Raw genomic sequence first — 13426 nt, forward strand, 5'->3', positions numbered from 1 at the left:
TTAATAACACGACTATAACTTAACAAGGAGTAATACGCGTTAAAAGAAAATACAATTCTTATTTAATTGATAATTATTTATTTGTATTAAATGTATATTTACAAGTGTTCCTATAATATCTAAATTGGTACAATTGCATTTTGATCAAGGGCAATCAAACCAATATAATATATAATTAAAATTTTTGCTCATTGTAAAATACGACTTAAAATAAACCAATGAAAATTGTATGATTTCTAGTAATAATAAAATAATCCTGCTAATAGCCGCCATGGTATAGTCTGTTTCGGTGGGTGTTACATCCTTTTATGAAAGGAAAAGAGTGGAAAGGTTTCCTTATCTATCATAAAGATTATATACTCTTATTAACATACAATTGGTGTACTTATCTAATATTTCATATATTTCACAAAAATATTTTTTTTTAAGTTTATTTACATGACCTATAAGAAATTATGTATGTAACTATTGATTGAATTGTCTAGCACTGACATCCACTAGACGAGCCTTATATATTTATACTATTTCTTCGCGCCTTACGGACTTCTTCAACAATGCACTTGTTTCATTCTCAGCTTCAGGATCTCTAGTAGACACAGCTTCCAATGCCTCCTGTACCCTTGTGACCTTTAATGTCCTTTTATCAATACCAGAGACTGTTTCTAACCACTTAATTGAGTCTTCTGAGGCATTATAGAATACCAATAGCTGATCGTTTTCTTGAAACTTTTTTACTAACCGTGATAAAACCTGAGAGTAAAAGAGACGGATGATGTTTCAATGACGCAAAGACAATTAGGCTTTAAGACATTTGTTTTTAATTCTGATAACAGAAACAAAACATTTAATCCTCATGAAGAAATGCTAACATGAACATGATGATAGCTTTGTTTTTATATATGGCAATTATCTAGTGACCAATTAAAATGTTCCCAAAATATGCTAAAAGAAGCAATTATATCTTCACTTTTATTGTAATTTCAAACAGCGGAATTTGTTAAAAATGCATGAATGTTTAAAAAAAATTGTTAATTTTTATATAGCTTGTTAGCGATAAGGCCACCCATTGAATCCCTTATAATTTCTATGTATTATGTTGTTCGTTTTGTATATATGTAACGAAGTGTGAACAAATAAATAAATAAATATAGTTATACCTCTGTAGCAGTATAGTCACATAACGTGATAGCCGAGCACTCAATAAATACGGGACTTCGCGCGGTCGCACTATTTAGTACTAACGCTGCAAAACGTTCGGCGTTTGCGTACACTAGTGCACGACGTACGGACACACGAATTACGTCCGTGGTGTTTGTCTGTAATCGAAAAAGCATTAACAAAATCCGACATTTCGTTTTAATAAAAACAACCTAGCAGTTTTATTTATTTAGTAAGTAAGTATGAAAGGAATTAGTTTACCTATAAGTAGAGATTTCGTTGCATCCTACATAATATTCTAATTCGAATCTCAAGTCACAAACTCGTCTTAAGGGATAGATTAGATTATCGTCTCGTCTTAGATTTATATTTCATTGATAATCTAGATCTTTAGACCACCATTCTACATTGGTATATCCAATTACCTAATTGAGCGTTAGTTTAATTGTTTTCTAGGTTAAAAAAAATAAAAATAATAAACTTAACAAGCCAAAGAGTAGCTTTATAAATATGCGTCAGCTAGCAAAAACCTTAGTACCTTAACTTGTGTAATATCAACGGGTGTTTGAAGCACATCGCGTATGAGAAAAGCCAGCCCAGTAAGGGCACCAACAAGTATTGATAATTCAAGGTTTTTCCAAATTCCTGCTCCAAAAGTGAGTGTATAAAGAACTAATTCACGTTTGCTGCTGTTCCATAGTTTACCAATAATGTTAATGTCAACCTGGAACACACCGACAAGCATTGTTATTTACACGCCTATTAACTAATTTTCATGACTTTCTACTGCATAGCTAAGTTATTGAGATATCAATAAAAAAAACTTTATCATATGTATGTCATTCACCACTAGATAGACTGAACTTGTGGTTAATGTTGTTTTAAAACAAAATGTGGTTTTAATATATTTTCGTAAGTTTAGTAGTAATTAGTAAGAATTTTTAGTGTTTTAGGTCTTTTGCTATTAAAAGTATAAGCGCAAACATTCCTCTACCACAATCATAGCCAGTTCCAGGCAATGTATGTATTGTAATGTACCACCTTCCCACTGAAGTATTTCCGAACGAATCCGACTTAGGGTCCTAAGACAAGAGCGTACCAATTCTTAAAAGGCCATCAACCCACTCGTGCGCCTTTTGGCAATATGACTGTCCATCGACGGCGGTAACACTTAACATCAGGTGAGCCTCCTGTACTCAAAAAAAATACATATACCTATTTAACACAGTCAATATTAGAATTTATATTCAGCATAAACATGAATACGAAATCCTGACAAACGAAATAACCAGGACGATTGTTTTAGATACCAACCATAAAAACGACAGCACAGATAAGAACAGATGATAAGCAGGCTTTCGGTATGAAGAAGAAGTACTGTGTAAGGAAGTTTAGAGCCAGCAACGTGATGATACCTAGAAATTAATGAGGTTATTAAAATGTTCTGTAATTAAGTATAAAGCTAGAATAAAGCTTAGATATCTGCAGAGTTGTTTATTGAGTGAGGTTTAAGAGATAATCACCCTATCATATATCTACAAGATTTCATATGAAACTTCTTATATATAATATAGTTTCGTTGACAGACATATCCTTCATAGATAGTAGAGCTACAAGGTTTTAAGGTCTGTGCCTTTTTTCTAATATGAAAGTAGGTGATCAGCCTTCAGTGCCTGGCATATGGCGTTGACTTTTTCGTATTCTTCGCGATGTTTCCTCCATAAGAGTGAGTGTTAAATTCTGCCAGAAAGTTGATTAATGCACAGGGAAGAGGGTCTCATGCTGAAGCCACTAGCTCAACAACTGCTCTATTATTAGAGCATATTGCTGATAAAATTTTAATACAAACCTGAATATAGTCCCGCTGCAGGAGTCCTCACACCTGAGGAATGAGAAACAGCAGAACGAGTAAAGGCTCCACACGAAGGCATCGCGTGAACCAACGATCCCGCTACGTTGCAAAGTCCTAATGTTACCATTTCCTGTGTTGCGTCTACTCGTCCTCCAGGTGCTGATAATATATAAATAAAATTCGTCATTAAAGTTCTTCCAAACCTCATAAATTATATGAAATCTTATGCATTTATTAGATGATTAAATCTTTTAATCTAATATTAATTCGTATAGATTAGAACGCGTCAATAAAAGTTGAATTTGGTCGGGACAGCTTTTGTAGGGACAGCCGACCGTTTCGGTCTGTAGGACTGAACATTATCTACGGAAGCCTCCTAAAACTTCTTAAGCATTTCTAAAACAAATTTTTAAGTCCACGATATTAAGGTTAGGTTACCTTAAGACTTCATACTTACAAAATGCTTTAGCAATAGCGATATTTGCCAAGACCATGACAACAGGTGTTACTATCACAGCAGATCCTAAATAGTCCATCATGCCCATGAAGCCAACGGTTTGGTTTCCGATCACCGTGCTGAATGGTGGAAGACTTAACTGCGGCAAACCTGGCTCCACTCGACCTGGAAAATTTTACATTCAGAATCCTTTGATTTAGGTTTATAAGCAAGCTATTTAAATTATTTACTGAGTGGTCGCGTCCAAGAGACGTCAATATTAAAATGTTGTAGGCAGCAAGTGAGACCGGTTTTCTCTTTTTACCAGTTGTACCGTGGTTACGGATGTGTTGAATATTTTCAGCATTATAATTTTGTTTTCTGATACATCCAGAGGCCCATACACATTCGCTTTCGAGTGATTTCTTCCAGGCAACCACTGTGAGAAAAAAAATAGATAAAGACAGCGCTGATGTCAAGCGATACCGCCGCCCTCCATGGGCTCAATGAGTGCTCGTGAGTGCGTTACCGGCCTTTTAAGAATTGATTTTTTTTTTATAAAATAGGGGGCAAACGGGCAGGAGGCTCATCTGATGTTAAGTGATACCGCCGCCCATGGACACTCTCAATGCCAGAGGGCTCGCGAGTGCGTTGCCGGCCTTTTAAGAATTTGTACGCTCTTTTCTTGAAGGACCCTAAGTCGAATTGGTTCGAATTGGTTCGGTCGGAAATACTTCAGTGGGCAGCTGGTTCCACATAGCGGTGGTGCGCGGCAAAAATTGCCTTGAAAAACGCTCAGTCGTGGAACGGCGGACGTCGAGGTGATACGGGTGGAATTTTGTATTCTGCCTCGACGTTCGATGATGAAACTCAGCTGCAGGTATTAATCCGAACAACTCCTCTGAACACTCTCCATGGTAAATGCGGCAGAAGATGCAGAGTGACCCCACATCTCTACGCAACGCCAAAGGATCGAGCCGCTCGGAGAGGGATTGGTCATCGACGATTCGAACCGCTCTTCGTTGGATACGGTCAAGTGGAAGGAGCTGGTACTGGGGAGCCCCCGCCCAGAGGTGAGAACAGTATTCCATGTGGGGCCGTATTTGCGCTTTATAGAGTTGCAAGCGGTGGCCCGGAGTGAAGTACCGTCTCGCCTTGCTGAGCGCACCAAGCTATTTGGAGGCTAATTTAGCCTTTCCCTCCAAATGACCGCGAAACTGAACTTCGTTCGATATGTCAACGCCAAGTATTCCGATGCTGGCTGTGGCTTCAAGAAGAGTGTTTTCGAAAAGAGGAGTAGCGACAAAGGATATTTTTTTCGCGGAAAACGCGCAAACTTGTGTCTTCTTGGGGTTAAATTGGACTAGGTTTAGTCTACCCCAGTCCGAGACTCCACGTAGTAGAGTTTCGACTTCAGACACAAGTTTGTTCCGGTACTCATCGACAACTGCCCGAGAAATACCTGCCCGGCCAGTATAAAGAGTATCCCCAGTGCTGTCGTCCGCATAGCAATGAATGTTGCTAAGTTGCAACATGTCATTGATATGCAGAAGAAACAGGGTCGGGGATAGAACACAGCCTTGTGGGACCCCAGCATTCACGGGTTTAAGGTCGGAACATGCTCCGTCGACGACGACCTCGATGCTCCGATCGGCCAGAAAGCTGGAGATCCAGTCGCATAATTTCTTGGGAAGCTCGTAGGCTGGAAGCTTCGAGAGCAGTGCTCTGTGCCACACCCGATCGAAGGCTTTCGCTATGTCCAAACTAACCGCTAGCGCCTCCCCCTTGGACTCAATTGCCTCTGCCCATCTATGTGTAAGGTATACTAGAAGGTCACCAGCCGAACGACCACGACGAAAGCCGTACTGATAATCGCTAATTAGCTGGTGGCCCTCTAGATACCTCAAGAGCTGGCCATTAATAATGGATTCCATTATTTTGGAGAACAAGGAGGTTATAGCTATTGGGCGATAGTTGGACGGATCAGAGCGATCGCCTTTTTTAGGGATCGGATGTATCGAAGCGGTCTTCCAGCACTTCGGGACAGTGCCCAGCGAGTACAGGTACCGGAATAGGCGCGTCAGGACCGGAACCAACTCAGGAGCACAATTGGAGGGATACCATCCGGCCCGCTCGACTTATGAATGTCTAAGGAAGATAGTGCCTTGCGAACAGCACGTTGCCGGAATGTGATTTCCGGCATTGAATAATCACACCGCGAAATCGTCGGTGGTGATCCCCCTCGGTCATCCAAAGTCGAGTTGGACGCGAAGAGACAGCCCAAGAGGTCGGCCTTCTCCTTCGCAGTGTTGGCGAGCGAGTCATCCTCCCTGTGCAGCGGTGGAATGGATGGCTGACAAAAATTCCCTTGTACAGCTTCGGCGAGAGACCAGAAGGCTCGAGTCCCCGAAGGAAGTTGGGCCAATCTCTCGCCAAATCTGGCGATGTGCTCTGGCTTTGCCTTAGCGATTTCCCGTTTGAAGGACCTGGAGGCTGAGTTATATGCTTTTTTATGTTCGCTGGTATTAGCATCACGAGATATTGCCGCTTCCGCCCATGCATTAAAGCATTCTCGCTTTCGACGCGATGCTGCCTTGCAAGAACGCTTAAACCAGGGCTGTGACTTGCCACCGATCGGCACCGCAGAAAATGGAATAAAGAGTTCCATGCCCTGCAGAACCACTTCGGCGACAGAGGCAGCGACGGAATCTGGAGCTTCCGATGAAAAGCACACAGGCCCCCAAGGGTAGGACGCACAGAAAGACCGCATCCCATCCCAATCTGCTGACCAATAGTGCCAAATACGGCGACAACCCGAAAAACGGGGCCGAGGAGGGCGCATAGTAGGCACAGTACTCCGGACCACACAATGATCCGATGAACCCAATGGCAGGTCAACAGAGACTTGATAGGTCTCCGGATGTGAGGTCAGCAGAAGGTCCAACAAAGAGGGTTTATGACCATCCACATCTGGTATTCGCGTAATCGCAGGGACCATTTGTGACAGGTCGTAAGCTAAAGCAAAGTCGTGAAAGGATCTTCCCGCGTGATCGGTGGTTTCCGAGCCGAGCCAATTGGCATGGTGAGCGTTAAAATCGCCAAGTATAACGATTTCAGCGGTAGGAACCCCTTCGAGCAGGGAATCTGTATTCTGGGGGGGGGGGGGAATTGATGGGCTCCGGGAGTCTCACTCACCGCACGAAACGCGAGTACAATAAGATGAACCTATTGCATCACTTCACGCCGGTTTTCTGTAAGACAGTGGTACTGCCCCGGTCGTGCCTGCCCGTTTGGCTGAAGCCCGAAAGCAACAGCATGGCACTCCCACTAGGACCCCAAGTCGAATCGGAATTACTTTAGCTAGCTGATTCCACATCGCGGTGGTGCGCGGCAAATTGCTAAGTATATACAATATCGTTAATAATCCTTCCTTATATATAATATATAATAACGCTCAGTTGTAGAACTCAGAAGAGTTGGGGTGAAATTGTTTTATATGACAACTTAATACTCAAACAAAAATATAATAAAACCAGAAATTATGTCAATAAATTAATAAATAAAACTAAAAATAAAACAATTAGAATCAATATAGAAGCTAATAAAAATAATCTAAAAAATCTATGGGACATATTAAACCAACTAACAGGAAAAATTAAAACATCCATGGACGTAGCTATACAAAACGCATTTGCAAACCAAAATATTACATGTAAAGATATTGCAAATAATTTTGCAACTTCCTTCCACAATAGTATTAGTAATATAGCAACCAACTGTGTAAATCCACTGTTAGATAAAAGCTCCTACCAGCATACAGAAAATACTAGTATGAGATTTCAGTCAGCAGACCCTAAATCAGTTGCAAAGATAATTAAATCATTAAACGACAGAAAGTCTCCAGGTGCAGATAAAATACGAGTTATGGATATTAAAACATTATGTAATAAAATCAACGTAGTCATAGCTAACCTTATTAATACGAGCATTTATACTGGAAAATATCCTAACTTACTAAAAACAGGCATAGTTCGACCAATATACAAAAATGGTAGCAAAAAAAATCTATAATAATTATCGTCCAATAACTATATTGCCAACAATTAACAAAATAATAGAAAAATACATATGTGGACAAATTCAAAATTATTATAAAAAACACAATATTCTTTCTAACAAACAATATGGATTCCAACCAAATAAAAATACCACACAATTGCTATCCGCATTCACAGACCACATTTATAAACATTTAAAAAAAAAAGATCATGTTCTAGTAGTGTTTATTGACTACAGTAAGGCATTCGACACATTAAAGCACAGCGTAATCCTGCAGAACTTAAATGACTGCGGAGTACGAGGAAACCTACTCAAGTGGTGTGAAAACTATCTGCAAGACAGAACTTATCGTGTTAAAGTGTGCAACGAAGAAAGTTTTCCAATATCTATTACAGAAGGTACGGCTCAGGGCTCAGTCATTGGGCCTTTACACTACCTTACCTATGTTAACACATTACCTAACATAATAAAGTATTGTCAGATATTCCAATTTGCAGATGATACATGCCTAGTAGCTGCAGGGCCTAACATCCAAGAAGCAGAAACAAAGCTACAATCTGATTTCGATACATTGGCTAAATGGTCCCACGACGTAGGACTTGTACTAAATCCTAACAAAACAAAGTTCATGCATATCCGATCCAGTCACAATCTAAATTCACGTACACCCATCTTAATCTTACACAACCACACATGTGCACATTCTTATAACTCGTACCCCAATAGCTGCAACTGCAACGCTTTAGAATTAGTTCATAACCATAAGTACCTGGGGCTTACAATAGATGACCGAATGTCCTGGAAAATGCACATTAATTCTGTCTGTGATAGGCTAAGAGCGATACTTGCCAAATTCACTTTAATAAAAAATAAAATACCACTTAAAACTCTGCTACTATTATACAAAGCACTAGCCGAATCCATTATAACATATGGACTTACAAGCTATGGGAGAACATGCAAAACTTATCTAAATCAAATATTTGCAATACAAATACGTATTTTAAAAACAATTGCTCCCTTAAAATTAAAATCACAATATAAAGCGGACTACAGAAAGCTATTTGCATTTTTCAAAATTATACCTATACACGAGAAAGTACAACTAGGATTATTAAATGAAAACTACTTTACAGAAAATTATCTCAAAACAATTAAAACTCACTATCACTACTCAACACGTAGAAAATTAAAAAACGAATTTCTATTACCCAAATACAATAATTTATATGGGAAAAAAACATTAGATTACATTATTCCAAATTTAATAAACTCGATACCAGCTACACTTCTTACGAATATAACAAGAAACAATATTAAATTTAAATTAAAAAAATACTACATAAGTCAAACAATTATAAATTATGCATAACATAAATTATGCCATATACGTCATTAAAATTCGAATTAAAATTCGAATATAGGAACTCATCCTGTATGTGAATAAGAATTCTCGACAAGAACAGGTTTCCTGCATCGGCTAAATATGGCGCGTCAGTGTTTAGATTTGTTTATGACGTTTTACGTGCAATTTTAAATCGTTTGAATGGTTTGATTGTTATAAATTTACAGTTTATATGTCACTGGCCTTAGTATATATATATGTGTGTTAATGATTTAATTATGTTCGACGTCCTGGTGGATAGAAAAACTGTGCACAGTTTGTGTTTCCACCACATCAACTACCTTTATATTAAGAACACTTATACAACAATAAATAAATAAAAAAAAAAAAAAGCAAGATTCATCAAAAAAGCTAAATAATCATAAATCAGCGTATAAAAAAATTAAAATAAAATATTATTAACATTTAAATTTTTCTTGTTTCATATTAAATGGAATACTATTTGTATTGATTTATTCATTTCCAACTCCACATTTGACCAACCCGATCCACAACAATATTGTATTCCTACTTAACAGAAGGCTGGTCTTCCGAGTGCATACAATAAAACATCATTACTCTATTTGAGGATTATGTGACGTCACTATTACGGTAAAACTTTTACCCGATAGTTTGAAAAGCGGTTTGTCAGCGTTGTAGGTACAGAAGGCGACCGTAGAAGCTATGCAGACCACGAGGGCATTGCGTGCAATTGATATCAGCCATAAGGCTTTCTTCAGTTTATACCTCTTCGGGTCGACTTTTATATCCTTGAATTTCTGAAACGTAAATATAATATAAATATAAGTCCATTGCCAAGCAATAATAATAAATCATTTATTTGCAAAGACTGGTTCTAAATTATAGAAAATCTCAAAATCGGACATATTAAAATAGACATGTATCTAAATATTCTGCTCCTGATGCGGCTGAGATACGATTTGAAATATGAAATAAAATAACGTCATATAGATGGAAAGTTATCTGAATAAAACTAAAAATATTATTAGATATTTTAAAATAAATTTTATTTTAAATAAGTTTCAGGAATTAATTGAATTTCTATTTATTAAACCCATGAAAAGAATTCTAACGAATCCTTTATGGAACCGTAAAAAGTACATATAACTTAATATTTATTTTGAATATTTGACTGTGTCCTGAAGCAGTACAGAGTTTATAATTTTCTTATTATTATTATTATTTATTTGTTCAGATAAAATAATCCATCATTATGTTAGTATAAACTTACAGACTAGTGTTAGTATATTATTATTAAAAAGCTAAACAAAAATCATAAAACTCATGAAGAAGTCTATGCGTACACCAGTTGATCTGTACCGACAGGTGTATGCACACAATTCCTCATGATAGGCGAGGACAGGTCATCTGCCAGTCTTCAAGATGCTGTTCCGACTGCCCCGTATCCGGCTCAACAGAGATCCTGTTTTAATTATAATAGCCTAGAAATCATTTGTACGGGCTTCGGCAAACATCTCCGAAGCATTGAAGAAACGAGACAGTCCCAAGAGCATCCTAAAAACATTATTATATTGAACACGCATGACAGTTAGCGACCTGACAGTATAGTCGACCCATAGACTACACGTGTATAAGTTTTGACAATACGCCTTGAAAAGAGTGATTGTCACTTGTTTTTCAACGAGCCAATATTCGTTCCCATTCAATATCGATATTATCTTTTAGGTTTTCAGATAACATAAGGAATATATAGAAAATTACTAAAACATACCCTCAACAAAAGTAGAACTGTACAGCACGCAGCACTCAACGCGCAGTCGTTAGTTCGAATTTGTCCCCAGTTTTGCGATATAAGAGAAACGTTTTCCATCACAGTTTCCGCAATAAAACTCAGTCCTAGTAACCCCTTCACCTGGGATACTATGATGGTAACAGCCGTCGCTGATGTGAAGCCACTGGTAACGGACGGCGATATTAAATCCACCAAAAAACCTGGAATTCGGAATATGGCATTGATGTAAAGTGTTAATGGGTAATGATTGGTGAATTAAAAGTTATAAAATTATTAACAACTTTAATAGAAGCATTCATAATATTCTTATATGTATTTAATAAATTGTGTTTGAAATATATTGGAATTTTGACTTTTTTTCTTATATAAATTTGCCTATTCATGTATTCACGTGAACTAAATAGCAGTTGTGCAAATTTATACTATTTTTTTTATATCCTGTTGTACACGTACCGTCGTCAAGCAGATTTAGAAGTACTTTCTTCATTTGTGCGTACTTTTTCAATAAAACTAATTTTATCTCAGAATTATTGAATTCAGGAGCGAAAATTTCAGACGGTTTATGGTGAAGGTTCAAATCACTTAATACTTAAAATGATTTATAAAGCATGTATATATACCCAAAATATATAAATAGAACAATAAACTAAAAATAAAATAGTCTAATAAAGAATAAATATAAACTTGCTATATAAGACTATGCCATCAATGCTACATCTAGTAAAAAATCAAGTTCGAACAATGTTCTATGTTTTGCTTAGTTGACTGATCGAGTTTGAAGAAAACACATTTTTACCGGATTGAAGCTATGTATTAATATAAACTTATAATTATTTTACATAATTTTACATTTTTTCTGACGTTTCGCGTGATTTACAGCGTGTGTGGTCACGGTGACTTTTGCAAAAACCCGTCATGTTTTGGTCGGATTTTTGTATCGTTTAACACGGTGACCGATTAATAATATAGATAGTATGATTCCTTAGAATGGTATAGAATAAATAAATGTATATATATATGTATATATATACATTTATTTATTCTATACCATTATATTATATATTGTGGAAGAGATCGCAAATCGAGCGGAAGCTAGTATATATATAAGTATTTGAATGAGCAACTGTTTAACCGTTCAGCCTTTTCAGTAAATTTTGATGTATCTACTAATTATATTTAACTTACCAAGTCGCAATAAACCCATTACAAATACGACACATCCAGACAGAAAGGCCAGTAGAATCACAAAGTCCACAGGCAACCCTCGGCAGGTCTGTAGCGTCATTAGAGCCATAAGACTTGTGGGACCGATCGATACTTCCTTAACCGTACCCAGGAACATGTAGAGGATTGTACCTGGATTTAGATAAGACTTAAGTAACAAACTTAAGTAATTTAGCATATCAATCGCTAAATTTTAATTCATTATTTCACACTGTAAATAATATCTGAATAACTTTAAATCCTTTTGAATTCGTTATCTGAAGAAAACATAAACCTTTTTAAATTGTGTGGCGGGTCTTCATTTAAATGACAGCGATAAGAAAATTATTAAAAAGTTACTTAAGGCTCAGCGGATTAAAAACTTCTACATAAATTGTCTTTGCAACGAAAAAATATTACACACCCATACATACCCACAAACCCAGAATACAGTCCATACTGGACCGGTAAATTCGCGAGCGAGGCATAAGCTATACTCTGCGGTACTAGCGTCAATCCCAGGGTGATCCCAGCAATGAGGTCCGCTACGGCTTTCGTCTGATCATACTTCGGGGCCCACTCCAAAATTGGTAATCGTCTCATGCAAAACGCGTACCATCCCTCCGAAGAACTTTTCGGTAACGGAATGCCTTCTTCCATATCCACGTTCACGCGCTTTGCAATTATTTACAGCACTGACACTATCTATGAGAAAACCCGGCTAAGGCAAATAAGATAGAGGTTCCTTCGTGACCTTTAACTCTCTCATTATGAGGTTATATTTTAAACAAATGTGTTATTATACTATTTGTTTAAGATAGAGGACCGGTTGTTTGAATCGCTCTATTTTCGCACTCGCTCATTAAGTATAGTGATGAAAGACGCTTCGATTGGAATGATATTCGCAGACTGTTGCCTAATTTAAGAACATACCATTTCAATCAAACGTGATATAACTTTTCCGGGAAATTTGCAGCCATATAGGAAATGTACCTAAATTAATGGTATTATCAAATATTATTCAACAATACCGCCGACTAAGTCGGTTATAATATCAGTATCTTAAATTTCACGTAATACGCAGTAAGTAAAAAATATAATAATTGGGTTCTTGTAATAGGTAGTTATTTTAATTAGTCGTATTATGTTTGGAAGAATAAAATCATCTGCGAGGGATGTAACTCTGAAAATATGTCTTAAATTTCTGAAAAGATATGTGAAGATTATATTATAAGAAGACACTAAGTGAGCCTAAACCCGCTTTCCCTCGTGACGTGTACGTCATGATATTAAGAAATTACAACTTGATTAAATACTCCTGCGAATAAAACTGTGTGATGACAGTTTCAATCCCTATTTCCCTTGGTCACGGCATCAAGCGTGAACGGCTGAACCGATTTGTTAGTTTCAGGAGAAGGTTCTTATGAAAGAAAAAAATAAGAAAATAGCGCGGAAATTAGAACATGTAAGAATACTTAACCACCATATTAAGTAATGCTTCGATCGGAGTTATCATATGTATAAAATACATATAAAATAATTACAGTCGCTAATTGTTTC

At 37.2% G+C, this 13426-nt stretch overlaps 1 protein-coding gene across 1 annotated transcript; it reads right to left on the reverse strand.

Annotated features, from left to right (window-relative positions):
• Window positions 1-114: 114 nt before the first annotated feature.
• On the reverse strand, window positions 115-12629 carry LOC123708906 (sodium-independent sulfate anion transporter-like). The gene is made up of 10 exons (XM_045659913.1): window positions 12301-12629; window positions 11849-12019; window positions 10643-10863; window positions 9515-9668; window positions 3468-3632; window positions 3008-3169; window positions 2473-2573; window positions 1697-1882; window positions 1158-1316; window positions 115-750 (listed from the first exon to the last, which is right to left on the reverse strand). Exons 1-10 carry the CDS (start codon window positions 12524-12526, stop codon window positions 517-519), a joined length of 1779 nt encoding a protein of 592 aa, XP_045515869.1. The 5' UTR covers window positions 12527-12629; the 3' UTR covers window positions 115-516.
• Between the last annotated feature and the right edge of the window lie 797 nt (window positions 12630-13426).

This window comes from Pieris brassicae, chromosome 4 (genome assembly GCF_905147105.1).
Source record: "Pieris brassicae chromosome 4, ilPieBrab1.1, whole genome shotgun sequence".
Taxonomy (NCBI): Eukaryota; Metazoa; Arthropoda; class Insecta; order Lepidoptera; family Pieridae; genus Pieris; species Pieris brassicae.